Source organism: Pygoscelis adeliae, unplaced genomic scaffold, assembly GCF_000699105.1.
Source record: "Pygoscelis adeliae isolate BGI_AS28 unplaced genomic scaffold, ASM69910v1 Scaffold14, whole genome shotgun sequence".
Lineage (NCBI taxonomy): Eukaryota > Metazoa > Chordata > Aves > Sphenisciformes > Spheniscidae > Pygoscelis > Pygoscelis adeliae.
Window position 1 is genome coordinate 19,644,649 of NW_008825109.1, and position 13,504 is coordinate 19,658,152.

Here is a 13,504-nt window from a genome sequence, read left to right on the forward strand (position 1 = left end):
TCAATATGCTGAGGAACTAGTATACAGCGTACAAGTGCTCTCAAGGACTGTTGTTCAACAGCACATTCAGTGTAACTAGGAACTACAGACTGTAAGAGATAACAGATAGTTCCTGGGAGCATCTATTATTCTTCAGAGAAGCTGTCTGATCAAGAGGATAATATCTGGAAGAACAATTGCATCATCTTTTGCTATATAGCTAGTATATCATGTCATTGAGGGAAGAGAAAAGTGAACATTAACTCAAGTGGTAACTCAAACCAAGAAATATGCATAAAAGAACAAGTTGAGATATTACCATTTTAAGACTTCCCATACACTTTGCAACACAGAGAAACTGGATACACAAAAACATGCAAGTCAAACAAAGCTAATCTACAATAAACAAAACCAGAATACACTTATTTCAAAGACTTAAAACATTAAAATATTCACCTGATGCTAAATAGAAGCAATGGAATAAGGTCTAGACCTAGCCATGTGATTCAATAAAAATTCAATTGGCTCTTCCAGCCTTTATTTCCCTCCTCTCTTTACTTGTTTTTATAATTTCAGGCCATAAACTTACTGAGTGACATGGGAGCCGAAAAGCAAATGTAAACAAAGCATCTTCCTCTCTCTATGAGAAGCAATGCTCCAGGGATTTGTGATTATGTACGTATGTAGCTGCACAGCCTTTTTCCAGCCCACAATTACACGGGATGTCCTTCTCCCAGGGATAAAGCAGGATGTCAACTACTCCAATACCAAAAATATTATTCGAAAAGACATCCTTCTCTTCTGAGCAGACCTTTCCCATCTGGGTTGCATACTCATGTAAAAGCATGCATTGACACCCATCACTAACCTTCTGTCTGAAAGTTGTGCCACATCGTTATTAGATGTAGCTCTCAACTCATCAGATGAATCTCAACAGATGAATAGCCTTTTTTACAAGTCTTACAAATAAAAGCCCAGTAAAATAATTAATAACTTTGTCCCCAAACAAAAGCTCCATTCCAAAATACGAAATCAAATTATTAATCTTTCAAAATGCTCAACCAAGTCATCACACCCATTTTGCCCCAAACCTGAAAACACAGACTATCAAGAAAGGCTGGAAATCACTCATCAAGCTTAGAGATTAATCCCAGAAAACTTCAAAGACATTCCAATATGTTTTAAATGACATAGAAGAATAGGGGCAGAACTCTGTCCTAAGACTCAAGAACTTTATAAGAAGTCCTGAATTTTACCAATACAGAAGAAGGTAGCCAATGCAAAGCATGAAATACAAAGAGATTAAAGAGTTTTTTTCATCTCAAAACACCTCAAACCACAGAAGGAAGCAAACTGCACTAGAAGAAATTTACAAGTAGTCTTCAAGGGAAGTACCATGTAAAGCACACTGCATTAATCTAGACTTGACATTATGAGGGCATGTCTCACTGTAGCAAGGTCCATACTAAACACCAGATCAGAGACAGAAGATTAAAGTAAAACATTAGATGTCACAGTCACTGTTCTACTGATCCAGGAAAGGCAGAGACTCCAAGGTGAGCAGAAACTATGAACCTGCTTAATAAAGGCCATTCCTGCAAAGTCAAAAAAATCATACATCCAACACTTTCATCCCTTCATTAAAATAGAAATACTATAAAGGAGCACTCCATAACATATCCCCATTGCTTCTGACTGACATATTGAATCAAAGGTAAAAGCAGAAAGTTAGCAGAGATAATTAGAGCAACAAAGATCTTTTCACACAAGGCAGCACAGCTGAGCAGCCTACCAACCAGCAGATGAATTATTTTGTTTGTTACTTAAAAAAGCAGCTGTTAGTTGACTACTTCAGTTTATTAGGCATAGGAAAGTTCATCTAGAGGTCATTCTGAAAAACACCTCACCCTTTGTTTAAGCATGTACGAAGCCCAGCAGAAACCAGTGATAAAGAAGGAAAAAAAACACGTAAGTATTTGCTGGCTTTGCTTCCAAACATTTCAGAGCAAAATGTCATTTTAATGCTGTCGTGGTTTGACAGCAAACAAGGATGCCAGTCTAATTAGATTTTTTTTTGTTCTGTCATGCTCCTGATCCTATCTAAGTACTCCTCTGGAAAAAATTCTCATCGATGATGAAGGCACAATTATACAAACCTTAACATTCACTCTAAATGTAGCTATGCAAAAAAAGGAGAGAGGGTAGGGAAAACAAAGGTGAAGTATATTTCTCTTCAAATAATTAAGTCAGTTTATTTTCCAACAGCCATATAAATTTAAAATATGAAACAACAATAATACAGCTATAGAATCTAGGTTTTCTTTCAAAGCAGCAGCATATAAAACATATAAAAGCTAAAACCTCAGCACAAGCTTCAAAAAAAACAAGGACTGAGTGAATTTGGCCGAAGACATGAAACTCACAAAATACAGTACACAAAAATACTGGAATGCATAAGATATAAAGCTACACATTTTAGATAAGGAAAGACATTGTAAAGTATACAAAATCTGCAAAATTAAACCATGGGATTTGGGGGACAGTACCATGAATACAAAGAAGTTGGCAATTAATACTTGTAGATGGAGAGAAGAAAGTGGCAGTTTTACATTTAGCATTGTTTTCAGGTTCACGACTTCACTTTCTTAGCATCTTTTTTTCCAGAGTTCTCAGTAGCCAAATCTGCTTTTCTCTTCTGTGACTAAAAAGGGAAGAAAAAAAATATTTTATAAATTCAACAAAATGGTGGCATTATTAAAAAAAGAAATTGAAGTACATGATTAACTATTCAAAAAGAAGATAAGGGGCCCTAATGTATTATATATTACAATTCAGCTTTGTAGGATATAATGGAAGGGCAAACAAAAATCCCAGATTTAGACACTTAATTCTGCTACCCTTTTTATCTTCTTGAAATCATTACATGGTCTCAATGGTACAGGTACCACACATACCATGAATTGGATGAAAAGATCAGGACCTTGACTTATACACAATTCTGTTCTAAAGATGACAACTCTTCAAAATAAAAGAAGCACTTCTTATCATTTCTTCTTCCAGGAACTACTATGTAGGGGAGGAATAACAATCTAAGATTAAATTAAAGCAAACGTATGATGTAAATATGTAGGTAGAAAGAGGGCAGTGCTACGTTTTCTTAAAAAGTCTTCCTCTGCTACTTAAACAGAAGACTCTTCTCAAAAAAAAAAAAAGCCCCAAAATACTACGAATTGGGAATACCTTCATAAAATCTAGGAGAGCTGTGAATAGACAAATATTTCAGTTTAATCTCTCAACTAATGGTTTATACTAAAACAATCAGTGGCTACAATTATCTTTTTCATTTTCTAACAAAATGTAATTGAATTCTGCCCCACTAGAAGTACAGTAAGTGCTGCTAAACATACCGCTGTAACTTTTGCTCCTCTTTTCTTCTTTTCAGCTCTTTCTTTTTCCTCAATTTCCATATTTTCTTTTTCTATTAATGATATGAGAGTATTGCAGCGTCTCTGAAACTCCTAAGGAAACAGAAAACATCAAATTCTCTAAATAAATTATACAAATTCCCTCATTTACATAAATATGTTTAAAATTATTGAATTCCAAAACACTTAAGTTTTCCAGAAACATTCAATATTCATGTACTAATAAGATTAGCTTAGTTATTGTTCATCTGTCTTTACCTTAGTGTAACCTTCTTTATAAACAGAGAGAGATTTACTGAAATATTCAACTTCCTGACAAGGAGTTTTCAAGGATTGTCTGTATCTTCCAAACTGACACCCCAAAAGACTGATCTGATCTTTCATCTTGTTTAGATGAAGCAAATTATAGCCTGCCAGCATACTACGCCAGATTTTAGGAAAAGAGGTCTTCAAGTATATCTTTAAAGCAGAGAGAAAAGGAATCAAAGGTATCTTAAGCGATATTTTTCTCTGGCGCACAGACTAGTTTTTTTGCGGTAAGACACTGTAGAGCTCCAAACTGGCAAAAATCTATCTAGTCTTAAATCATGAACTCACTGTTGTATTTTTAGTCAAACAGCACCCAAAAGGTAGCAGGCCCTAAATGCTTTTAGCATCAAGACTTCCAAGTCATCTGAAAGTGATCAAGATTAAATGCCATAAGGTCATTTAAACATTAAAAAATATTTCCAATACAACTCTAAAAGTATCTGCATTGCAGTTAATAACAGTTGGCTTGGTTAATAGAACTCATTTGACTGGGACAGCTTCTTGTATCCCATCTAAAAAAAAAAAAGATCTCTTACCAAATACATAATAGCACTCATTTCTACTATAATTATTCAGTATGTTCTATGTACATTGAGAACAGCAATTCCATGGTTTTTTCTTTCCAACTCAAAGCAGGAAGCTTTCTTCTGAGGAAAAAAAGCCGGAAAAATATGTCTTATCTCTATTAAATTCAGTGAAGCAATTTTTGAACCACAAGCTATCCTAAAATTACCTAGTAGCATAAATCTTAACCTACAGCTGGTCTATTTGCAATGAAGTGAACAGGTGACCTTTTTGCCCTGGAATTAGTCTCTATTTTCTCAGCATCTGTAGCCTGTACATTGCCTCAGCCATCATGTTACGTGACGGAAAACGATGCAGCCCGCACGCTTTCTTGATCCTGAACATTCTGAAACAGCCAAGTATATGACTCATCTTTGAGACCCTCAAGCTTAACCACATTCCTTAAGTTTTATAGTTTCCACAGATTCCTCTACGAAGGGTGCTCCATGGCCTTGGGTAAAAGCTGTGTAATTCAGAACAGACACAGAGAATCCTGCCACCACATGAATTTTTTTTACCACAAAAAGAAAAATTTCTTCAGGACATTTTTCTTTACAACTGCCTACTGGAAACGTTCCAGTCTCATGCATGTAGTTTTGCAAACAGAGTATTATAACGAGTCATTTCTACCACATCCACGTAAAAGTAACCCCACGCCCCTCCAGTACAGGTTCAACCATAAATGAGGGCACCATGCTTGTGCCCTGGAATGTGACAGTCCTGCTGGAGCTAAAATACTCTCACTTCAACCAATAAAAACCCTCAAATTCTGCCCACACAACAGTTTTTAGATAAAAAAGCAACAAGTCTGACAAAACTTGAGTGCAAGCCATCCCAACATACATTGCATCCCCAAACACAGAACAAAAGAGCACCTGTCCCCAAAACCTACACTCTACAGACGAATAGAGATGGTAAAAAGTAAAAGACCAAAGTAGAAAGATGATTGTCAACATGTCAGAAGCATTTTACATGATTTAAATTTGTGTACATTGCACTCAAAGACTTAGGAGCTGTAGGTAAAGACTAATGACGAGCTGCTCCATAATAACAACGAGCTGTATCTTTTCTAGTATATGAGAAACTGGTTTGTGTTAAATTCAAGACAAGCCATTAATCAGAAAGACTAAGAAATAACCTTGATCTATTTGCCTAAGGCACTAAGAAAAATCCTCCTCTTTCCTAGGGAAAAATGCTTGCATAAATACATACATTTAATAAAGTGTACAGGTTCATGGTTAGACTTTCCAGATGGACTACTACTCCAGAACAACATGCTGTGGACAGAGGATGGACACAAAACCAATTTTCTGTGGAGAATCACAGAAGCAGTTGACAGTAAGATGTGACATGCACACGGGTTTCTTCTACACCTACCATCAGAAAGAATCTGCATGATAAATCCTGCATTGAGCTACTGAAACTTCAATATGGACTGATCCATTCCATTTTATTACTATAAAAATACACTTAGAGTTTAAAATGCCTTGCACCTTTAGAGATGAGATTTTATTCAGTGTGGCCTGATACTTTTCTCTTTAGGATGGAAAGAGATAAGATGTACTTTGCTCACCCCTTCATAGCTATAAAGACTAGTATTGCAATAAATAAGACGGGAGCACTGAACTATCACCTTCTGCACAACCGAAGGCAGAGATGCTGACTTGGGAGTGAAAGCAGTCCTAAGCTCTGTCAACAGGCCCATATATTCCTGTATTTACAAAGGAGTCATTTGTCTTATACTGGGTAGGGTTTGCAGAAAGGTAAAAGAGAATATGCATAATTTATGACTTCAGAAAACAGATACATGATTCACTACTGCCATGATATTTTGCATTCTTCCTGCATGGACAGAAATAAAAGAACAATAGCAACTACACTTAAAAATTTAAACCTCTGTGCCCAGTTAAAAAAAAAACATTACAGTTCAGGCACCCTCCATCTCTGAAAATTTACATTTTGGGTAAACCATCTGGTTTTGGAATAAATAAATGAAGCAGAATTTTTGTTTTCCAAAGAGAAATCTTCAGAAGGAAAAGAAACAGAAATAAAAAGATGGAAGATACATTAGCTATTTCTATGGAATTCAAGAGACATCTAGTGGTTAGTAAACAAAGTTTTCTTGAAGAGCCTGGTAGGTCCTTTTCAGAATTATGCTGCCCCTTCTATCTTGTTTCGTATCAGTCTGAATGTAATAAAGGGTAATTTTGAGATCACATGTGAATTTGAGTAGTCTAAGAAGTTTTATCCACTTTCACTGAACTTACTATTTACAGCTTTATAAAGATTTGTATTTATACCTGGTTCATTATTCTTGGTATCAAATAACTTTCCAGCATGTTTCTTCATAAAAATTACCAAGCTAGTGCAAAACGGACCCACAGAAATTAATACTTCCACAAATGTCAGGGTATTTGAATACATAAAATACATCAGTGATTGGCAGTTATAAACTACTAAACCATACCTATCATGACAATTTAGAACACTGAAGAAAATTAAATGCACGTTGAAAGTGAAAGATTACTTTAGCTTTGTATTTTCATACTATTCTTTTTCAACTGTGTAATAGCAAAAAACCTAAAAATATTAATAGTAATGGATAGAATTTTAAGAGAAAACATAAGCCAAAAGATTCACTATATTCCCAGTGCCTCAATTTCAGCATTAGACACCACAGAACACATTTCTACACTTTAGCAAATGCTTCCTATCCCCTTTAAAAAGAAAATTATAGTGAACATAAGGATCTGCAAGAAGATTTAAATTGAATATTTAACTCCACCCCTGACTTAACTATATGTCAACTAATATTAAATGTTAAGCTACATTTTTAGTTTCTAGTACCCATTTCTATGATTTACTTAAATGGATTCCTCCATAGACAACTTAGAAGAAACTTCCTAATAGACTAAATATTGGAGGTTTCTCTCTTTATGGACATAATTTTAAAATCCAGTATTTCTTCAAACAGACATTTTAGCAAGTGAAGGTTGTAATTCTTTTTAATTAAGGGCTAACTGCTGCACTATCCAGAAACACTTTAATTGCTGAAATATCAAGTAGAAATTGTATTGCATAATTATAAGTAGCACTGGGAAAAGCAAATACTCCCACCTGTTCAAATGCACATTTTAAATATTTTATCTTATGTTTTATGTATTCTTAGTACAGTACCCAGAACTCTGAGAGAACATTTTACAAACAAATCCTAAGGCCAGGAAATGAGGACAGTAAACAATAATGCACAGTGGTTCTGCAATTGCTAAACTACTAAAAAAATCCAGATTTGTATATGAAATGACATTTAAGTTACATCACTGCAGCATAGCATTTAATTAGAAATTTGCTTACAAGACAATGGGGAGAATCTATGACAGCTGTATAAGGGACTGTGTGCTCCACTCTTTTGTATCAGCCGTGACCATTATGGTTTTGTATTCACGCGGACAAAAATAAATATTCCAGCTCTCACTCACTGCAAGTGAGTAAGATGAAGTTATTTCCAGTATTATAAAAAACTTTGGAAGTACATTTTTCCCATATAAATATGTTCACATGAAAATGCACGTGTTTCTTACATAAGGTGCACAGACCTGCAAATTTTACTCTTAAGAAAAAGGAACTGAACCAGGGGAGATCTGAGCAAAAATTCCAGAGCAGAGCTAACAGCTTTTTATCATTAAAGGAGTCCCATATTCTGAAGTTGGTAGCTTATTATTTGCAACCACCAAAGCTTCTGTTAGTGTTATCACTTCCCACTTAATGACTAAATTAAAAAAGAATGGCTCTGCTGTTCAGACAGAGAAAGGAAAAGAAATACAGCTAAAATTCAAAGTACTAGTCTACTTGCTATCAAACTTATATTCTCTAAGCATGACCAAAATATTCAGAAAAGTATAACTAAAAAGATTTAAGCACTTGTATGTGATAATCCTTATGCACAACTACAAGTGCATTTTAAACTAATTGCTTCAATGATTAATTCTGACATGAATCACTAAACTTCCTCATGCTTTTAGAAATTAAGTACCAATATTAGAAAAGCTGTTCTTTCCTCCCAGTCTATAATTCAGGCGTTTTCAGTCTTTGTCCAATAATATTGTCCAATAATTCTGAAAAGCAGTCATATTTTAAGAAACTGTGTTTGGTAAAACTTTGAGTTTGCAATAAAAGTAACAAGGGTATTTGTAAGGATAGTCTACCTCTGCATTAATCCCTTTGGGTAACATGGGACTTCAGCTTGGCAGGTTTTCTAATCTGTTTGTTTCAGCTGTATTGTGTTATTTGCTGTACTAAGGGAAAAGGTTATTTCATTAAAAACTAGAAATGAGAATAAAAAACAAAGTTATTCTTTCAGCACTTGTTTCCTAGACTCCAATATTCCGGCACAAATCCAAGTTTTATGTGATGGTGCTTAAAAAAAAGGAACAAGACACTTCACTTCGTTCCTGTAACTGATACCTACCATTGCAGTTCTAGATTTGATAAACCAGTCAAATCTGAACTGAGGAGCATTGCGCACACACTGCCTTAGTTCCTCGTACACATTTTCTTTGTCAAAGCCCATCTTGTGTAACATGCATATCAAAAATCTGTCTTCTTCTTCTGTGTAGTTTTTCCCTTTGTTTGTTCCATACTGAATACGCAACTGATGAAAAGGTGCTTTATACCTTGCAATCTGAATGCAAAACAAAAATAAGGACTATTAAACATACAATATTACATCGAGGATTTATTACATATTAGCGTAGATTACTGATACATTGTATACTATATATGCTGTATAAAAAGACAGAACTCCCCTCCCCAACTATTCCTTTTCTGAAGGAATTTGAAAGAAGTCAGCTGCAGAAAACAAAAAACCTGCAATGATTACTTTGGCATCGAGGGCTTTCTTGATACTGATCCTCCGTTGAATTCTTGCCTCTCCTCGTTCAATTTGAGCCATAATCCTTTCAATGTCCTGTAGTTCGTTACAACGTTCCCAGAAAACAGCTATAAACGCAAAACATAATTTGTAAAATAAAATCTTTTCCTCTACTCTTACTACTTTACTCCAGCAAAAAAAAAAAGAATGCAGTTTGTGGTTCCATTAAATCTTAAAAGATTTGCTAATGCTCTCCCTTTTACTACGCTAGCCAAGAAATAAACTTGCACAGACCCTTTACTCAATGTCTTTAAAAGTTAACTATAAGCAAAGGTTTAGTAACAACTGTTACAAAGTTTACATTCAACATAATTAATTGTAGTCATGTAAAACTGAAAAAAATTACTTTTAAGGATAGCTTTTCTTAACAATGGTGAAACAGGTTAGAGCTGCTAGTCTAGCAGTGAAATATTCATATTTCAATTTTCACTAGCTATCTCTAAGGTCAGAGACTACTTAGTCTATCTGTTATAAAAGCTAGTAATTGCTGGCTTCTCCAGTGACTTCTTTTAGCCAACCCAAACTAAATTCAACACTTTGAATTTGAGCTCTTGTGGAGCTCTTCCTTTTTAAGCTATAGGAAGAACATTGAAAAGTTAAATTTTATGAAGGCATTTAGTAAAATTAAATGCAAGGATGAAAGAGGAAGAATTCTGTACAAATTAAAAAGCATTATGTAAATACAAAAGATACAGTGTACTATCTAAAATAGCATATATACTCACAGCATAAAGAATCACATTGCCACTATAAGGCAACTTTATGATTCCACAAGACCAAATTGTCAATGTAAATTAACTATGCCAAGTTCTAAATTTTGATAAGGAGGGATAAAGGCAGCTGAAGGCATATTTATATGCTGCAAATGCAACCTTTTTTAACAGAATTAAGTATTCTGAAAAGAACCATCATGTACTTTAAAAAAAAAAATTGTTCTTATACACATCCGAATTCTACATCCTGTAATTTTAAAAGAACACGTAGCAAAAATGATGGTGATACCACGCGATTAAGAAATACATTTCAAAATATCACAAACCTGAATACTCAATGACCTCCTCGGGTGACTTTCCCTCCACCTCACGGGCAATATTGTCTATATCGTCACGACCATATTTCTCATTAGCTTTAATAAACTGGTTAAAATCTCTTTTATTCCAGTTTGTAAAACCCTGTAAGCAGCAATAGATCAAGCAGGCATTACTAGGTAGAAGGGAAATATTTTACAAAATTTTGTTTTATGTATGTATCATTTGCTCCAATTGGCAATGTCTCTGCAATGTCACATAATTACAGTGGTTAATGATCTTTCAGGATTTCCATAAACTTGTATTATCCAGGGTTTATTACTGAATCATTAAAAGTCTAAAGAGTTATTTTTGTGCATGACTCCACATACATTAGTAAGAGCTTTTTACTCTTCTTTCTTTTTAAACTTTTTATGTGGTATTTCTTTGGAGAAACAAGCTCAATGACAGGTAACTGTAACTTTATTTTAGTCACCTTTCAGCAGATACAAGCAACAAATATCTTAGGAGTATAGGGTGCACCAATGCAAGTGTCATTACAAGTTCTTAGAGTATTGCAAGTATCTAAAGCAAGAGCTCCTACTTCAGACATTTACAAACCCTGAACCAGACAAACAGTTCGATGAAAGCACAAGTATGTCAAGAAACAATCGCTAATCCAAAAAGATGCAATCAAATGGAAACTCTATAGCACTGTCAAACAGAAAATTTATTATGTACCGAAGAAATGAATCCAAAACTGAACAACAGTTAGGTGAGATGCAATGCACAAAAACATCATCCAAGAATGAGACATTACAATTGAAAGACAGGGAAAGGAGAAAACATCAAGAACAAACAAACAAGAAAATCACATGCCTGAACAGCAATTTGTAGTGCATTGAGTTTCTTTCATCACAGAAATACATTTACAAGGAACTCTGTCAGTTCTCCAGCTGAATAAGCTCACTCCACAATTAGATAGCATCTTTACAAGCAGTCTAACATACACAATACAAATATTTATTTTTAATCATTAACAGCAGTACTGACATGCATATCAGCACCAGCTTAAATATTTCCTCTGCTATAAACAGGTGAAATTAATAGTCAGATTGCAACCTTGCAAATTTCTTCTCAAGGTACACTACGCCCAATTCTTTTACAGAAAATTCTCTGAATCAAAAAATCCTGTTACTTTTTGAGACACACCTTTCTCTTAACAATTAGCTTTTAATAAGCCTACTCAGCAGGATAACAGTCCAAAAAGTCAAGAAACTAGCCAGTGACAGGGATTCAGTCCCAGTATAAAAGGAACATGCTTAACAACCCAACTGGGATAAAATTAATGGATGTGACATGTCTTAGGTAGAGGCTTGTCCTCTCTGATTCAACCACTTTTTGATAAAAAAAAAACATACAAGGTAGATGCATATACGAGAAACCGACTGATTGGATTTCTGCATGTATTGCTGGGTAGTGCATCTACTATAAAAGTCCTTGCCTCAGAAATGGTGCAGACATTCAAGGAAATAGTAGGTGACTAAGACGTGAACTTGTTCAAGGACAGGAAAGGTCCCTCAAAGCAAACCCAAGCAAAATCATTACGTGTTGTGTCCTTTCTGTAACATCCGTGTAGCTTTCCTGTGCATATTTATCATTATTAGTATTTCTATTCCATACTAGTAAAAAATGTATGATTAAATACTTTGGCTGGTTTTATTTTACCTGTGTTAGAAGCTTTTCTTTCTCTTCAGTTTCCTCAGTATTCAGAGGCATAGACTCATCTATCTTCTTTTGTTCCTCTTTTTGTACCTGAGCTGCATTTGGGAGGTCAGGATTCCTGGGGACCTAAAAATCAGGGGTATCAATAAGCAGTAGTGCAGCAATGTTATTAAAGATACTGTACACTTTTCTATCAAACCTTGGTTTACAATTTATAACCACGTTAGATCTCACAGGACTGATATAGTCCACACCCACTAAGCATTTGTTGTCACAGAACAAAAAAAAAACCAAACCCAAACAAAAACAAACAACAACAAAAAAATCAAGCACCCCACACCTTGGCTACCCTGAAGAAACCAAATCACAATAAAAATATTTTTTAAAATAACTACCAGAATATTTTCATCAGTATCTACAAAACTGTTGCAAAACTGAAAATATTATCCTCCAAGACAAGGTGATGTATCAAATACTGTCATTTATCTATGCTTCTTCCTTCTTGTCTCACAGGCTCTTAATGTAAAGTTTATCTTCACCTATAAGTAACAAAAGGGTCCTGTTCACTTTTTCTTCAAGAAACTTCAGTGCAAAACACCGCAGAACACATGTAAATGGTAAAATACTTTTTTCCAACTATTAAATATTAAAGCACTGATCTGTACAACAGTTACCAAATGTGTTTTACCTAGATTCGACTGTTATTGCTTAAACCCTTCTTCCCAAAAATAGGACTAGATTTTGTCAAATGTGTGTTATAATTTTGTTATGCCCTGTGCCTACCACTTCTACACACAATGACTCGGGGATATTGTGAGAAGCAGAGCCTCACCTAGTGTAAGCTGTCACAGTTCACTGATTTCAGTGACACTTTTCATTAGCTAAGGATCTGCTCTCTTATAAAACATTATAATCCGTTGGATGTAAGTACAATGAGATACTAAGTTCTGCCAGGTTTACTATAAAGCTATGCATACTGCCAAAGCAAGGACCAGACAACATTATGTAAACAAGGCCTAGCAACATTTTATCTGTCCCTCTCCACACTGACACCAGTTTAGTATTTATGACCTTTAAACTGTGTATTGCAATTCCATACCACACAACAGCAAACAGGTCAGAAACCAGTATCCAGTAAAGATTTTGTATACCTTACATATTTCTGCAGAAAAAGGCAAAGGAAGTTGAGTTGTTTTTAACATCTGGCAAAGAAATTTTCTTGGCTTTGGTGGTTTAAGTTAAGACTGACACATAGAGCTTGGTCTCTACCTATTTAATACCTTCTGATACTATTTATGGCAGTCTTCAGTTTTAATAATAAACTCTCTTCAGATGGAAAGTTATACTTCCATTTCAAAGCAGAAAAAACTTAATCATATTTATCACTTTCACCACCAGTAAACGGTCATACTAAGTTTTTAAGACAACAAGTATTCATGTTTGACCTATCCAGTCTGACAGGTTTCATTACCAGGACAGAAACACCTCTTTTTACATGCATACTGTCAACATTAGTAATTCTCTCATGCTTATTTGTTGGAGCATTAATGGAATACTTTCTTTCC

General features: G+C 34.8%; 1 protein-coding gene across 1 annotated transcript in view; it reads right to left on the bottom strand.

The window, feature by feature from the left end:
- Positions 1-2,211: 2,211 nt before the first annotated feature.
- SMARCA1 (SWI/SNF related, matrix associated, actin dependent regulator of chromatin, subfamily a, member 1) overlaps positions 2,212-13,504 on the bottom strand; it is a 29,306-nt gene continuing 18,013 nt past the window's right edge. Inside the window, exons 18-23 of the mRNA XM_009327818.1 lie at positions 11,943-12,065; positions 10,247-10,379; positions 9,157-9,275; positions 8,746-8,958; positions 3,387-3,497; positions 2,212-2,680 (exon numbers count right to left, since the gene is read on the bottom strand). Coding sequence (XP_009326093.1) covers positions 2,609-2,680; positions 3,387-3,497; positions 8,746-8,958; positions 9,157-9,275; positions 10,247-10,379; positions 11,943-12,065 — 771 coding nt within the window. The 3' untranslated portion in view covers positions 2,212-2,608. The remainder of the gene's footprint in view (positions 2,681-3,386; positions 3,498-8,745; positions 8,959-9,156; positions 9,276-10,246; positions 10,380-11,942; positions 12,066-13,504) is intronic.